Source organism: Platichthys flesus, chromosome 20, assembly GCF_949316205.1.
Source record: "Platichthys flesus chromosome 20, fPlaFle2.1, whole genome shotgun sequence".
Lineage (NCBI taxonomy): Eukaryota > Metazoa > Chordata > Actinopteri > Pleuronectiformes > Pleuronectidae > Platichthys > Platichthys flesus.
The window spans coordinates 16,871,058-16,887,865 of NC_084964.1; the positions used below are offsets into that span (position 1 = coordinate 16,871,058).

Sequence of the window (16,808 nt, forward strand, 5' to 3'; positions counted from 1 at the left end):
TATATCTTGTCTTTAAGTATTTAGGTATTTAATTATTAAACAAATATATCTAATTGAAATAAATACCAAGCTCAGCAACAACTAAAGATTTAAACTGGCTGATATTTCAGGCTTTACTTTCATGTCAAATATTTACGAGCACTTTTCTGGCTCCTCTTCAAGTTAATATTTTTTCTCGTGCTGCTTTTTTATTTTCTGTTTATAGTTGAGTCATTCACATGAACTGATTCTCATGCTTCCCTCCTCATTCAGTGTATTTAGCAAGTCCACGAACAAATCCTGAACCATGGGAACTTTAAATCCTTCTGAGGACCCCTGGGTGTTTCTGGTTGAGATTGGGGATCAACTGCAAATAACAGCACACATGTTTAACAGCTGGTCTTTAAAAATAAACAGCAACACAAGTCATCATATTGTTTCCCATTGTGGGAACTGGTGAAAAAATGTGGTCGACTTAGTGGATTGGACTTAAAGTACATTATTCATTTTTTAGGTTGTTTAGTAATGTTACGCATAGTAATGAGTTAAAATGTGTTGTTAATTATTCAGAACAATCATCCATCCATCCACTCAACATCCATTCATTGCAACCACCCCCACCTATTGTAATCTCAATAATGGTTAAAGAGATCAGTACCTTCAGTAAGTTCAGGATTATATATCAAGTCTGCATCTATGTGTGATGATGGTACATTTGACACATTAATTCAAAAGCCACTGACATTCTGCATGTATACGGACCTATACTGGAGAACACATTTGATTGTAGGATCAATAATAGCTGAGACAAATTGGTTCAGAGGAGATCAGATGGAGACAGTTGACCACAGCAGAGGAACACAACGGGTTAAGAGAGGTGGAGGCTTCAGCCAATCAAGACCAACCCATCTCCAACAGACAACAGTCCAAAGTAGTGCAGGAGGAGGAGGAGGAGGCGTCTGTCACGGCGCTCCTCTTCCTCAGACCACACACTGTCAGCCCCATGGTGATTCAAACCTGATCAGTCCGCTGAGCCTCAAGGAGAGGACTGAAGAAAATGAGACATCTTTGAAACTGGAGGTCACCAGAGCCCAAAGCTGAAGAATGAGCTCTGATGAGGCACTGGGGCAGAAGAAGAGTCTTTAACTCTGGGAAACAAGTTCCTTCAACACAGCCTGAGGAGGAGTAAATGATCTGAGTGAGCAGGGAAGGTGAACTTCAGCTCTGTTGGAGAAAAGAGATCATGTTGTGTGCACAGGGAATCGGTGCCCTCGCTCTTTTCCACTGTGTAATAACAGCGGCTGCTCTGGTGAGTGAACTTGACTTATCCTCAATATTTAGGTGATTGTGTTTATGACCACTTCAATGATTGAATAGGTTAAATAGGTATTTTTTTCCAGTCGTAGATGTATTTTTTCTTTGTTTAAACTCACAATTTTTGTCACTCTATCTCAAAGTAAGCAAAAATATTTGTAACGCCTCACAGTTTTAATGTTTTTTTCATTTGTGCAAACATTTCAGTGCAGATTTGTGTGAAGTTTAATAATCTTTAAATATTTGTGGGATCTCATGAGGATAAATGAACACAGCAGCAAGTAAAAAATCCTTCTCTTATAAAAAAGTATGTATTTTATATTCTATATGAGTACCTTTCACACCGTAGCATCATTTCACACACTTTATTATGACAGTGCGTCAGAAGTAACACCCACATGCTGCTGCACTTTGGGTCACATATAGAAAATTTTATGTATCTGTGACTTTCTTTGAACTTGTACTTTTTCAACAAATCAGATTTTTTCCGCTAATATGTCTAAAATTCAAAAAGCTCAAAGAGTCACAGATACATGACGTTGTCTATATTTGGCCTCAAGTGCAGCAGTATCAGTGGGATATTTCTGTTTTTCTCAACATCCAGAGTCAATGCATTATCAGAGTGAAGGAGAATGTGAGAGGATTTGTTTTCATTCAGTACACGAGACAAAACACAAATATTGAACCCAAAATACATCCACAGCATCACACTGCAGCAGTGGTGAAAACAAATCACCTGTTGTCTTGTCACAAACCTCCATCAGCTCTGGTCCCTTTCACCCACCTGCCTGCCACTCGCTTCAGCCGCCCTCACCTCCGAGCCTCTTCTCCTCATCCTTCCCCCGGGTCGATCCCGAGTGTCGATGTCCTGCAGACTTACAACCTCCTGCTCGGTCAGCCTGAAAATCACTTTACATGAAGCAGAGGCCTGAGACCATAAATTCAATTACGACACAAAGGCGAGGGGGACGTCCATAGACTAATTGTTTTGCTAACACTCCCTGTCCGTCAGCAGAAAAACCTGCAACAAAGAAAAGTAAATGACTTATGAACATTTTTGACCTCTGGGTATTGAACTAGGCTGCATGTCAAGGTTGAAACTGGAAAATGTGATCTTTAAAACCCTGAAGCCAGAAACACACACACATATATGAAGTGTAATAATCCTTCACTATACAACAAGTGGACAGAGCTGCTCAACGCTGTGTGAGTGGACTTTGGCTGAGACTCTCTTCCCCAACAAATCCCTGTAGGTGATGATGGGAGCTGAGACAATATAACGAAAACACTTTACACCCATTCACAGTTTATTTTACTGGCCCGTGCAAAGAATGATAGTTATCACACGTCCATTGATTGTTCCACTTGGAGTCTAGTCTGTTTAACCAGAGCTGTTTAGCTGGTGAGAGGAAGTAATATTCTCAGGTACCTTATTGTGCCAATTTCACTATTTAAAAATACTCTAACAGCAGAGATAAACAACTAGATCTTGATTATGGTAACGTTTTCAGTAAGTATTATTTCCGATATCGAGTTTTCTCCTCTTTCTGTCTGTCTCTCTCTGTCTCTCTCTCTCTCTCTCTCTCTCTCTCTCTCCCTCTCCTCTTCTTCTGGTGAATCGTTCTCATGTGTGAGTCCTCTGGTTGACTCACTGCTAGTTTTGCTGCTCTGTTGTGAAATGTATCCCGGAGCACAAAGCCCCTTGTGTGGGCTACTTCTCACCGGCGTGGCCGAGGCCCCGGGGACAGGGCCCCCATGTGGCCGACGGCAGAAGAAGGGTTTGACGGGGGATCATCACATACCGCACCCTCACACAACTATTTCACGACACCTTGAGGCAGCACATCGGATCCTCAGGAGCGTTTGTGCTTGATAGATCGGTCCCGTTTGGAAAAAAGACATCAGAGAGTTTTTCATTCGGAAAATATGGGAAGCTTGAAAAAGATCAAACTGCTGTAGATGCATTTTAGCAGAATATCTGCTTGAGCAAATTAGACCTTTCTAATGACTTTATTTGTGTCTGTCTAGTCTGTAACTACAGAAGTTTGTCTCTGGAGGTTTGGTTCAGCTCTTTCTCTCTTTTGCAGATCGACTCTGATGATGTCATCACGCGAGACGAGCAGATCTACGTTCTGATTGGTGCTCACGCCAGGTGTGAAAGGAGCATCCAGGCGCAGATGGCCCAGGTCAGAGGTAAATGTGCTGTTTGGGATTATTGCATTCGTCCGAAAATCTTTGTTAAATCAGATTTAAACTTCCAGATATAATAAAAGTCAAATATTTAAAAGCTCTCTCTATTTAGGAGTGAAGGATTCACTAACCGTACTCAGAGAGGTCAGTGAGTGCGTGTTCCAATACAGAACCTGCTGATTTATGTACATCGGATATAACACCCATCTAATATCCTGCTGCCCAGTATCACTGAGATCACAGTAGAGCTGAATGCAGGTGCAGACAATAGCAGGACATTTTAAACTGAGTCTGTGACGTGGAGCCTGATGACAGCGTTTCAACGGTTGATGTGAAAATAAATTTAACAGGTTGGAGCCAGACAGTACGACAGAAGAGAAGCAGCGTAATGGTCCAATGAGACAACAGCGTACTTTCAGATAAGCAGTACGGAAACCTAAATATAACTAGGTAATAAACAAGGATGAAGGATTGGGACAAATATAGCAATGTCATGCATCAGATCATGGACACAAAAACAATAAAACCCACAACCGCAGATTAAACTTTAATCTTAATCTCTATTCATTAGATATTGCTGTTTTTTGGGGGTTTAAACAACAGCAATAAAGTTCTTAAACCAGAGAAACTTTGGCTGATTCCTTCATTAGAGGCCGAGAGCACAAGTGACAACCAGCTCTAGAAATTTGACTTCTAGAAGTATTGAGTTGTAGAAGTATAAATCTAACAATATGTTTGATCTGCTTCGTTTTGTTGGTGAAGAGGGCGACTGCATCCCAGAGTGGGACGGGATCATCTGCTGGCCACGGAGCAGAGAGGGTCAGCTGGTCTCAGTGCTGTGTCCGGAGTACATCTACGACTTCAACCACGGAGGTAGGAGAGCTCCTCGGTCCCCCATGATGAACTGTAAAGAGGATGATCGCTGAAGTTAACAATGTCCCTGTGTCCCCAGGACGAGCCTACCGCCAGTGTGATGCTTCGGGAAACTGGGAGCAGGTGTCCAGCATCAACCGCACGTGGGCTAACTACACAGAGTGCACCACATACCTGAGCTCCAACCACAGGAGACAAGAAGAGGTGAGTGCATGTGTCCAGATGTGTATATAGACTGCATGCAATCTGGTTATTGGCTGAATATGTGTTGCAGACATTAGAATGTTCCAATCTGCACAATTCTCCACACCGCTCTGTTCTCTGTGGAGGAGGAGAGACTGTACTTAAAATTAATCTGCCGCCCACGGGTTGTTGTTCTGACTGGAATAAAGAGTCTGAATCCTGTAAATGTGTTTCACATATTATACACAGCTGTCCAGACCCTTATTTCTCAGAGTTGTGTCTCTCAGTGTTTTCCTGTCTTGTTTCAGAAGGTGTTTGAGAGACTCCACCTCATGTACACCGTCGGGTACTCGGTTTCTCTCGCGTCGCTGATGGTGGCCGTCTCCATCCTCTGCTACTTCAAGTAAGAATCGGAAAACTAGAAAACGTGACCCAGACCTTAAAATGATTGGAATCCATTGTTAGCTGCCTCTGTTTTAAAACAAATCTACAGCTTTGGTTTGTTTCATGATAAGACATCAATCGTTTCCTGATCTAACCACTCTCTCTCTCACACACACACACACACACACACAACCACACACACACACACACTTCAAGGCGCCTCCACTGCACACGCAATTTCATCCACATTCACCTCTTCACCTCATTCATATGTCGAGCAGTCAGCATCTTCGTGAAGGACGCGGTGCTCTACTCCATATCCGATGACAGCAGGGCTGAGCCTGAGTTCACTGCACAGAAACCAAATATGGTAAAACATACGCTTTTTTATATCCATGTCCATTTATTCATAGTTTGACCGACAACATATATTAATTTATTAGCATATTATGTTCTGTTTGACTCTGTTTATCTTCTGTCCTGTGTCTACAGGCCGGTTGTAAAGTTGCTGTCACTCTCTTCCTGTACTTCCTGGCGACCAATCACTACTGGATCCTGGTAGAGGGGTTGTACCTACACAGCCTCATCTTCATGGCCTTCCTCTCCGACAAGAGCTACCTGTGGGCCCTCACCATCATCGGCTGGGGTGAGCAGGTCGCCCCGTCCTCAAAAATGGAATTAATGGTGAATCGTCACACTGCAGATTTATCTTCCTCCCCCCTCTGCACTCATTCCAGGTGTTCCAGCTGTGTTTGTGTCCATTTGGGTCAGTGCACGAGCGTCGCTGGCCGACACGCAGTGAGTCACGTGATGCATTCAGGTTCCTCGTGTTTACGTCTGTGTCACAAACTCCTGCTTGAACTCTAACCCTCTGCTTTCAGATGTTGGGACATCAGTGCCGGGAACCTGAAGTGGATCTACCAAGTTCCCATTCTGGCAGCCATTGTTGTAAGGAAAACAGCTGAATGATTAAATACTGTTGAAGGGGATTTGAGATTAAGTTTGTCATCTCTGTTCCTGCAGGTGAATTTCCTCTTATTTGTCAACATAATCCGAGTTCTGGCCTCGAAACTGTGGGAAACCAACACTGGTAAACTGGATCCTCGACAGCAGTACCGGTAATTACCTTCTCCAAGGAGGTTCTGTCTTTCCCCCCTATTCATTTGTCTTTTGGTTGGTTGATATGTTTGTTTGTTGTAAACAAGCCTGTATATCCGAAGGATGCAGACCCTGAATTGTGACACACGGCTAAAAACTTTTCAAATAACAAAACATGATCTTTTCTTCTCTTTCTCGACAGGAAGCTGCTCAAGTCCACGTTAGTGCTCATGCCGTTGTTCGGCGTTCACTACATGGTGTTCATGGCTCTTCCCTACACTGACGTCACTGGGCTGCTGTGGCAGGTGCAGATGCATTATGAGATGTTCTTCAACTCCTCCCAGGTCAGAATATTCATCCTCTTAGGTAGAGAATGCAGTTATCTATATTCCAGATACATCTTCTACACCAATGTGGAGGTTCTTCTTCTTCTTTAACAACTTTTCCATTTCCTCTTACCAGGGCTTCTTTGTTGCATTTATCTACTGTTTCTGCAACGGGGAGGTAATGTAATAAAGCTATTATTTAGTTTGAATGACAAACACTCAGATTTACTTACTGTGATAAAGCTTGACCTTCTGTTTGTCTCCTTCCTCTTGTTCTCAGGTGCAGGCGGAGGTGAAGAAGGCGTGGCTGAGACGCAGCCTCGCTCAGGACCTCAAACAGAAAACCCGGATGACCAGCAGCGGCGGTGGAGGCAGCTGCTACTACGGCGGCATGATGTCTCACACCACCACGCACAGTGTCAGCTTGTCTGCCGCCAACCCCAGAGCGCTTCCCTTCACAGGAGGCGTGGTGGGATCAGGTGGAGCTGCCGGTGGCGGGTCAGGGGTCAGGCCGCCACGCCACACCTCGCTGCAAACGCAAACCACCCAACTTGGATTTGTTCCTGGTGACACCGAGAACTCGGGCGTCTTTGCCAGGCACGTCAGAACCAGCATAGGGGACAATGACTCCAAAAGTCACACTGTGCCTTCGATCCAATCACCTGGAGCTGAAGATCCAGAAAACTCTTTAACTGTGAAAGAGCTGGAGACGATCCTGTGATTGTGTTTATATGAATCAGACGAGCACAAAGAGACTTGGCTTCGTCTGAATTGAAAGGTCACCTGCAAAAAAATCCTCCGTGTTGGTTGACCTTTGAGAACACTTTAAGTGACTTCGTTTATTTCAACATTTCACTGATTTCTCAGAAAAGTATCCATGGTTCTTCATAACAAATATTTAAGGATGTGATATCTATGAGTGTGTGAAATTTTGGTGCAGCTTGATTGAACGTAAGACAACTGTCAAAACAACGTGTGGGAATGTGATGCTGGATGAGTTTAAGGACAGACCTCACAGACCTGGATGTTTAGAAAATTACATATTTTTATTTCCCTGCCTCGCCTCTCCTGTGTTGGATTTTCCATGCGAGACTGGCTGACCCCAATTCAAACTGCACTTGTGTGTGAGTGTGTGTGTGTGTGTGTGTGTGTGTGTGTGTGACAATCCTCTTTTTTCCCAAAATATTGACCTCTAGGTTCCCACCACACATTTCTGGTGGGGGGAGCTTTCTGAATATCTGTCAAGTAGCGGTGACCCCAACAACTGTCCCTGATTGATTATTTTGGATGTCTAGACAGACCGGGACCCTTTGCACCTTTTGTTGTTGTCCAATGTTGTCGACTCAGCTCCATGCATCAGTCTGTCACGACCCTCGCGGCTGATGCACAAACCTTTTACCCCTCACCAGCAAATCTCCCCCCACCGTGTAACCTCTGCCCCAAACGCCTTCACAACACCGTACAGAATTTCACACATTCCCCTCGGGCCCTCGGCTCGGAGCAGGAGGCACCTGAGCTGTTTGTGACGGACAAACGCGCAGCAGAGGAATTCACACGATGAGCAGACAGGAAAGTGGGCCTGTCAATATGTCAGGAGGGTTTAGGTTTCCACATTACTGTTCTGTGTTTGTATGGTATGTACAGTGTAAGATAATTGTGATAATTTAATATTTAAACAGAGTTTGAATAAAGTAAATCGAATGACTGAGCAGAATGGACTTGATTTCCATTCGACTTCTCAATTCTGTGTGTATAAAACAAAACGCTGTTTGTCGTTCTTATTTTCTAATATCAGATATTTTTAAACAATATAACATACACTTCCCCTCACTCTCTCTGAAGGTCACTAATTCAAATTGCAAACCATGCATTAAACCATTAGTGCAGCTGCAGCATATGTTGACCTACTGCAGACTGACGCTGATAATACATGATAATTAAAAGAACAAATCACCAACAGAAAGGAAAAGCCAAGAACAAGAAGTGCAAAGGGAAGTAAATCAATATTGACTGACACTGACTGTGATCATGGGACTTTCTGACCTCCTTGAGTTACTCGTGGTTCTGTGTCATACTGTATATATGCAATCTAGGACTGAGAAACAGTGTAGAGCAATGGGAATATGGTTATTGGTTGAATTTTGCAAATAATTTTCAGTTTAAATATATAATATGTAACAATTCTTCTTTAAAATGTCTAAAAGCAACACAGCCATGTTTTATATGAAAAGATTGTGGCCTCTCTTGACCTTCAGCAACCATTGTCCCCTGTTAGAAATAAAAATGAGTGCACAGTGATTTTTATTTATTTTAGGGGGAATTTAAGATTCACAAAGCAGACTATGGTGATGCTGAATAAGAGGTTAGTGGGATTCATGTGCTCATTTTCACGTCCAAGACAATAGTCGTCAATTTCACTGAAGACATGATTTTGAAGCACTGAGGCACTGACACATATGCATGAGTGACTCCTCCTGCACAAGGACAAAAAGACCACGACCCCCAACCTCCCCCCCCCCAATGTGTGGTGGCTGACCAGCTGTCACCTCATTAGGGAGGAAAAGATCAGGGCGTCTCCACGAGCTTGTTAATGACACTTCCAAACTGATTGAGTTCGACTTCGATACACAAAGACAACAACGTGTTCAGGCGGCGAGAGGAAGAGAAAGAAGAGAGGGAGGAGGAGGCTAACGGGAAATTACAGAAGGAGGAAATGATTTAATATGATGATGGTGCTGATGATATCATCCTTATTGTGCTGAAAACACATTTACCCAGAAATTAAAGAAATTACAGATACCAAACCTTCTTCCATTGACAGATACACCTGAAATATATTTGTATTTTTTATACAACAAATAATTAAAGAGCATATTACTGTATTTTACATTTATATACACTCAATAGATATGTATTACAAAAGGTTGATATTTGTGTCATTGTGTGTCTTACATGCACAATAATTTAAGTACTTATACATTAGTCACATATTAAAGCTGTAAAAGTTGCATGTCAGTAAAGCTGCTGAGATGGTTTGTCATGATCACATTGCATGATGGGAGAGCATCCAGTGACGTCACGATGATGTAAGAGGAAAGAGGTGGAGAGAGGCAGGAAGAGAGAGAGAGTGAGAGAGAGAGGGAGGGAGAGAGTGAGAGAGAGAGCACAGATGTAAGTGGCTCGTCTGTCTGTTTTAGAGGAATAATAATAAACAATCAGGACAACACTGTGCGCGTGTGATGCATGAAGCTGTGTCCGCCTGTCTGCAGCTCTAATGCCGGCACATCGCATCCTCCTCTCCGGCTTCCAGAAGCGGTGAGTGTGGGGGGGAGCCAACAGGGAGGGGTCCTTCCATACCCTTCCTCCTCCTCCTCCTCCTCCAACTCCTCCTGCCACCCGGCGTTGTGCAGGCAGCGATGGCCACGGGAGAAGTGTCGAAGAAAGCGTCGGTGAGGAACGTGTCGGTGGAGAGAAAGAACCTCATCACCGTTTGCAGGTCAGTCCACCGTCAGGGAGGAGGATGATGCTGATGCTGCTGCGCTTTGATTGGTCCAGATGTTTAGTCCAAGTGGTCATGTGTGATGTGACTGGGATTAATTAGGGGAAAAAAACGTTGGATTTGGTGTTTAATTCTCACCATAGACAACATATAAAAAGTCCATATGATATAATCTGACACCCATGCCCATGTCATCCCTATAATAAGTTATTAGAATGAGCCCTGGAAGCCACTATGTGCACCAAGGACCTTATTTGACAGCTGCTGGGTTTTCTTTACGTGAAATGTGACGTTACGCAGACAGTGTTGGAGTTTAGCGTTGTCATCCTTGTGGGAGGGGGGGGGGGGGGGGTTGATGTGTTGTCCAACAGCTGATGGCGTAGTTGCTATGAGGACAACCTTCCTGGGGCAAGGACTGGCCGGCACCCCTGAGACTCAGTGCAGGGAGGCAAGTGAGAGGCTTGTCAGGTCATTGGCTGAAACTGGGCTATTTGCTTTAGCCTACATGAGTATATATATACATCTGTGAACTTCTCAGTGCACATGTAAAGATGCATTTCACTAAAGAGCAGCATGTGTTCATGTAGGGAGGCAGAGATGGAGGAGACCTTGACAAAAGACAGCAGATTTTTATTCTGTGGCTGAGTCTGACCTCTGTTTTCCAAATGTCCACACCCTCAGTCAGTTAGTAACAGTCCTACACTTTATTGTCTCGTTTGGCGGAAATCAGGGTCATAGTTTTTGTGTAATTCTACTAACAAATAAACTAAGAAGCAGACTTAAATACTTGACTCATGTCCCATCGATTAACATGGAGGAGGCAGGATGTATGACCTATTTTGCAGCCAGCCAGCCAGCAGGGGGCGATCAAGATGATTTGCTTTCACTTTCAGGGAGCTGTCAGGTCGTCCATCAGATGGTTTATGGTGAAAGAATAACCTCACGTGACTCTGCAGTGCTTTATCTTCCTTCAGCTCTTTGTTTTGGTTTTATTATGGCCTCGTTTTCCACTATAGCAGAAAGCTGTTGTCAGCAGAAATGCTGATAAACCATCATAATGTTCGTTCCATGAGTCTGTTCTAAACACAGTTTGAAGCCCAAGTCATGTGATTGCAAGGTCCAGTCACAACGCATGTTCAGATCCATTGTGTGTGTGTATCTGTGTGTGTGTGTTTATTTCTCTGCGTGTGTGTGTGTGTGTCACGTCTCAGTGCTGATACACTGAATACACAGGGGATTGTCTCTTGCTTTGAGGTCAGTCAGCCAATTATTGTTCTATCTGGCCACAGTCGGAGCAGCTCAATGAGACATTGTGGCCTTTGGAACAATGGGCTTGAAATCACTTGCCTCAGTGGCTTGTGTTAGGATAAGCATTGTCTTATTGAGACACAAACAGACACACACACACACACACACACACGCCCACCACAAACTGACTGTGTACTTTGAAGTTCTCATATGTCTCACATGGAAATTATCAAGACCTACATATTCCAGTGTTTGAAAAAGTCTGAAAAAGGCTATAAAAAGACAATCACTGACTAAAACACAACATCCTTGGCAGAAATAATGAATTGTCAGCATATCTGACATTATTCTTGTGCCGGCTTCAGGGCCGTGTCTGTCTACTTTGAGTTACTTGGTCCATATGGCTCTTTTCAACTACACAGGATATCCAACAAATAACACTTGGCAGGTGTTCTTGCAGCAAATAGAAAATATTGAGGAGTGGTCATTTCAGGAGAAGCACAAGCTTTAACCCGGAATAATCATAGAGCCATCACAGAACACGGGGTTATGGTATGGGTTACAGCATGAGGCCACTTCCTGTGAAGCTCATCTTCCTCGCAGATGGATGACGTCTGGCTTGGCTGTAAAAATGGGAGTGAGCAGGAAATGGATGGCTCACTGGGAGTGCTCACATTAGAGATACACAAAGGAATGACATTGATAAATACAATTAAGATTGACGCTCAATAGATTTAATTATCTGTTATTGTCTATTCAATAAATTAGACTTTAATTTATCCAAAAAATGAGTTTATATAACAAAAAGTATAGTTTTAACTCTACTGAAGGAAGAAAAGAAATAATCTTTTAATCTGTTCCCTGACTGATGAATTCCCATCATGACTTTCTTACAGGGAACCACACTCTTTGTTTAAAGCCTCTGTTTTCTCTCTCTCTCCACCCCACACAGATTCTCGATAAAGACGCTGTTGGAGAAATACACAGCCGAGCCCATCGATGATTCATCCGAGGAGTTCATCAATTTCGCCGCCATCCTCGAGCAGATCCTCAGCCACCGATTCAAAGGTGCCAATCCCGCAATGAAGAATAATAAACTGACTGCATGTTAGAGAAACTCGATATCAAAGTCATTCTCACAGATCTCACATAAAGAAGCGATATTGATCAGTTTCAAAATCTCGTTATTTCTTAGTGGAATCAAATAAGATGGTTAATTGAACAAATTAATTGGATCAATATTGATGTTATGTGTCTGTTTGCGTCACGTTTAAAATACTCATGTAACATTTTCTCCTCAGGCTCTGGCAGCTGGTTCGATGGACAGAGGAGTTACTGGGACTACGTCCGCCTTGCATGTGCCAAAGTCCCCAACAGCTGCATCGGCAGCATCGAGAGCATGGAAAACATCAGCACCTCACGAGCCAAGGCAAGTCCAACATAGCGACATAATGGACACTACTATAAATGATGACATGAATAAAGAAAAGCAAAGAGAGGGAGGAAGGGGGAAGAGTTTCAACATATATAATAAAGCAATGATGCTCAAATCTCTTCATCAGACAATGATCATAAACTGCTTTAGCTAAATTAATCTCAGTCTCTTTTCTAGACTCTACTATCATGAGTTGTTTCCGTTTTAAAGCGATTTAGTTTATTCTAAAGACACTAAGTTGGACTCAAAGAGGAACTGATTCATTGTAGTGGTCAAAGGTCAAAGGTCAAGGTCACTGTGACCTTTTGCAACGTGAACGCATAATTTTAATTATACTTTCAGATAATCCTTTCAAATTTGTCACAGATATTTACTTGTCAATTAAGATTAGATTGATTAGTCAAAGGTCATGTTTTCCTCACGAAACATAAGTATTTGGCCTCTTAAATATGATATCTGAATTCTGCCTTTAGACAGTTTCCTCACATTTTGACCAATTGTCCCTTTGACTCAATATATTAAAGCTAAATGATTATTTCTAGATATCTCGGTTTGTTTGTGAAGATGTTTGTCTCACATGTTGGTGTCCTCTGCAGGGCCGAGCCTGGGTGAGAGTCGCCCTGATGGAGAAGAGACTGTCTGAATACATCGTTACTGCTCTGAGGGACAGCAGAACAACCAGGTAGGAGACACCCCACAGCTACACAGCTACATCACCCCATCGCCACTAGAACCATGTTCCCACCCAGTCGTACCTGTTTCTTTTAGGAGGTTATACGCAGAAGGAGCCATCATGTTGAGGGAGGAAGCCACAGTTCTTACAGGGATGCTCATCGGTCTCGGAGCCATAGACTTCAGGTGACCTTTTAAGTTGAGCTTTAAACATTTACATTTGATTGTGTTGTTTGTCTTTAATTATTTTTATTCCCTTCTGTTTGATTTCTCTTCCACAGTTTCTGTCTGAAGGGGGAGGCCTTGGACGGGAAATCTGCGGCAGTGATCGATTACACACCGTACTTGAAATTCACACAAAGGTACTTTCATTGACACTGTAGATAAATAATCAACTAGTTTACAACTGCCAACAAAGGTTTACACTCTATAACACAATAACCACTCACAGGAATAACTCCCAAACCAACCTCTAGATACTAAGTCATCTAGATACTTATGTTTTTGAAATAATTGTGCTCGTCTGTTGCAGCTACGACTACCAGAGTGATGATGACGATCAGCACAGTGTCGACAGCAGCATGAGCGATGACAGCGTCCCCGATCACCCCTACATCCCCCTGGTCACTGACGAGGAGAGCTGGAGCACAAAGTGTCGCAAGATGGAGCAGAGGTTCAAGATTGTCAATGCTCAGAAGGTAGGAGGCCATGCTTTTTAGGTTTGAACCATAGAATCTATGTTTAAACAGTCTATGGTCTGAATATACTAATGAAAATATCCCTTAAAGGAACATTTCAATCATTCTAAAGTGATTAATAAGTGTAAATGCATCAGCTGAGGGTGGATATTTCTTTTCACTCAGCGTGGATGTGTGTTATCAGGGTTACCTGGAGGAGCTTGTGCGCCTGCGTGAGTCCCAGCTGAAGAACACGGAGTCGGAGAACAAGAGCCTGAAGACCCGGCTGGAGGAGATAAGGAGCCAGAGCCATCTGGAGAAGAAGGAGCTGGAGGCCGTCATCCTGGAGCTTCAGGAGCAACTGTGAGTGCAACGGACACTAAAGGTCACAATGAGATTTTGGAAAGCTGATTAGTTACAGTAAAACGTTTGAGGCATGGCTGATCCAGAAGTCTGGATATGATAAGTTATTGATAATATCTTCCTTCATGATCCCCAGGACAAGCTTGATTCCATGTGATTCCAATCATCTGGCCAAGAACCTCTCGATACCCCTGATCAACGAGTGGCCGGCACTGCAGCCGTACAACAACCAAGCGGACGTCAAGCTGTTCCGCAGGTTTGACTCCTAGTGCAACTTATCTCACATGCAACACACAGAGACCAGTTGTTTAGGGTTATGGATGATTTCTGCTCCTTCATGACAACAACTGAAAATAGAATCAGAAATACTAAATACATACAATACACACTAAGACAAGGATTGTGGCATCAAGTGTCCATAATTTCTGCTTCTCCTGCAGGAGGAGCTTCCCCAGCACGGAGCTGCTGTCAGTGGAGCTCAGCCTGGATTCAGACTCTCATAGGACGGGGAAACAGAACGGAGACTGGTGCACAGGTAACATTATAAAAAGTGATATAGTGACTGTGCCACACTGTGTTTATGTGAGTTAACCTGTGAGTAACTGACTCTATGTCCGTCCCACCCCCTCCAGAAAAGGACTACACCCCCTCCATGATGGGCCTGTGTGGGTCCTTGGCCTCTATCCCGAGCTGCAAGTCTCTAAACAGCCTCAAGTCCAGTGAGTGCCTGGTTGACATCAGCACAGAAAACAGTCCTGCGCTCTCTCCCAGCTAGGGGGCGCCAAAGAAAAACTGCCAACCACTCAACAAACAGACAATTCAAAAAACAAAAAGAGGACTTTTGGTAGGCGTATACAAACGCCTTGTCTTTTCGCGGCCCTCGACTGCGTCCAGTTACCTTTTACGCTCCGAGCACGGCACACTCTCTAGCTACACCTTTCAAGCGTTTGAGGAAGAGTGGCCTCCCCGTCTGGGACTGTCCCAACAAAGACGCAGGGATCAGCTGCTGTGCTGCCCGACGGCCTCCCTCACTTTCACTGTCTCTCATTGTCTTGACATGATTAAGCCTCCTGGAATGCAAACAACTGGTTCATGTTTGACCTCTCTTGCATCACCACACTTGATTTTGTGCAATGGCAGTTCTGCATCTGTACCGGTCCCACTCGTCCAATACTCACTGTAGGGGTTGTTCTGTATGTCCCTGTCTGTTTGTCAGTGTCTTATCAGTCGTTCAGTGTGTCTGCTGCAAAATACAGGCAGGTCTGTTGAGCTGTTTTACGAAACAGAAAGAATGTTTTTGCCATATTACAAGAGATAAAAAAGGGAGGTTGTTGATGTTAGGATGAATGCCAGTATAGACCTTATTCAATCATACAGTAGGTTAGATTCAGGTTTGAGGATGTGACACAAATGATCTCTAAGGTTTGCAGGGGCACTACGATGTGAACATAAAAAAATAAAGATGTAATATCTATTGCATACAAATGCAAAAATGCATTGTGACTATGCAGCGTGAATGTTTTCTTTTTCTTTTTCAACAAACCTGGCTCGATAGAATAGTTTGAGAGAAAAGGTGAATGTGTAACGTGCGTGTGTGTCATCAGGTTTTTGTCTTAATTTTTGTCTCCTTGTGATCGTTACTTTTTTGTACTGTAATTCATTTTATGTCATGGAGTACTTACCAATGTGATTTAGCGTCATGTAAATTGCTATCTCATGCAGGGTTTGTTGAGAGTTGTGTTATGATGTGTTATTTAAATCTGCAATAAAACTGCCTTTTTTTGAAACAGTAAATACTGGCAGGAATTGGATGTGTATTCTTGTTAGCATTAATGCTACTGATGCTTCACCGATGCTACTTACACCAAAAGTGATTGAAATCACAAACGCCCCGAGAACTGAGTCGCTCTTTCACCTCTACATATATTATTTGTGCATGATCTACAATGTAGAGCACAGGTCAACAAATCATTTATAGACATATAGGAAGCTGGTTAAGTAATTACTTATGGAGAAGTGGTAAGTTTGTACTTCTCACTCCTTTTCAAATATGTAGATTAAATCATTAAGTGTTTTTTTTCCTCATCACTGTTTGTAAATAATACTTTTTCTGTTTATTTATTTTATAATTTCTCTTTTTTTTCTTGAGATAAGTTTAAAAAATGAATGAATTAACTGTAGGTCCAAGAGCACATGACCTTTGCCCCTGTGCCTCGGTCACTTTTTGTCCTCATGCCTCCTCTTTGTTGCTACACTTTGAGCAGCACGACGTCGTGTCTCTTCAAATGGGTTTAAAATGGCCCACGTGGGGTCAAAGGTCAGGATCATTCATTCATTAAAACAGACAAATGCACAGAGCTGAACAAACAGCGGCTGAAGCGCCTTTGGAAAAGCTTTATGCAGGACACACATTCCACATCAACACACTGTCCAATTAACTGCCTGGCTGTAAATGAATGGACACTGAGGGGTTGAAAAAGGGCTTGGTTTGGTTCCTGGGTTTTATCTTTGGCTGCTGTGTGACGGTGACATCAGTTGCCGGGTGCAGTCGCAGGAGATAGATGAGC

The 16,808-nt window shown here is 43.2% G+C and overlaps 2 protein-coding genes across 2 annotated transcripts; both read left to right on the top strand.

Annotated features, from left to right (window-relative positions):
- The first annotated feature begins 1,076 nt into the window (after positions 1 to 1,076).
- On the top strand, positions 1,077 to 8,052 carry pth3r (parathyroid hormone 3 receptor). Its single transcript, XM_062378447.1, has 13 exons — positions 1,077 to 1,288; positions 3,381 to 3,486; positions 4,246 to 4,356; positions 4,436 to 4,560; positions 4,848 to 4,942; positions 5,140 to 5,293; positions 5,416 to 5,569; positions 5,661 to 5,721; positions 5,805 to 5,871; positions 5,947 to 6,041; positions 6,224 to 6,365; positions 6,484 to 6,525; positions 6,628 to 8,052. Exons 1-13 carry the CDS (start codon positions 1,223 to 1,225, stop codon positions 7,066 to 7,068), a joined length of 1,659 nt encoding a protein of 552 aa, XP_062234431.1. The 5' UTR covers positions 1,077 to 1,222; the 3' UTR covers positions 7,069 to 8,052.
- Positions 8,053 to 9,641: 1,589 nt separating this feature from the next.
- Positions 9,642 to 16,016, top strand: rundc3ab (RUN domain containing 3Ab). Its single transcript, XM_062414360.1, has 11 exons — positions 9,642 to 9,843; positions 12,047 to 12,162; positions 12,396 to 12,523; positions 13,126 to 13,211; positions 13,298 to 13,387; positions 13,483 to 13,563; positions 13,734 to 13,899; positions 14,084 to 14,241; positions 14,378 to 14,497; positions 14,682 to 14,776; positions 14,874 to 16,016. The coding sequence occupies exons 1-11, from the start codon at positions 9,764 to 9,766 to the stop codon at positions 15,014 to 15,016; spliced, it is 1,263 nt and encodes a 420-aa protein (XP_062270344.1). The 5' UTR covers positions 9,642 to 9,763; the 3' UTR covers positions 15,017 to 16,016.
- Positions 16,017 to 16,808: the final 792 nt, after the last annotated feature.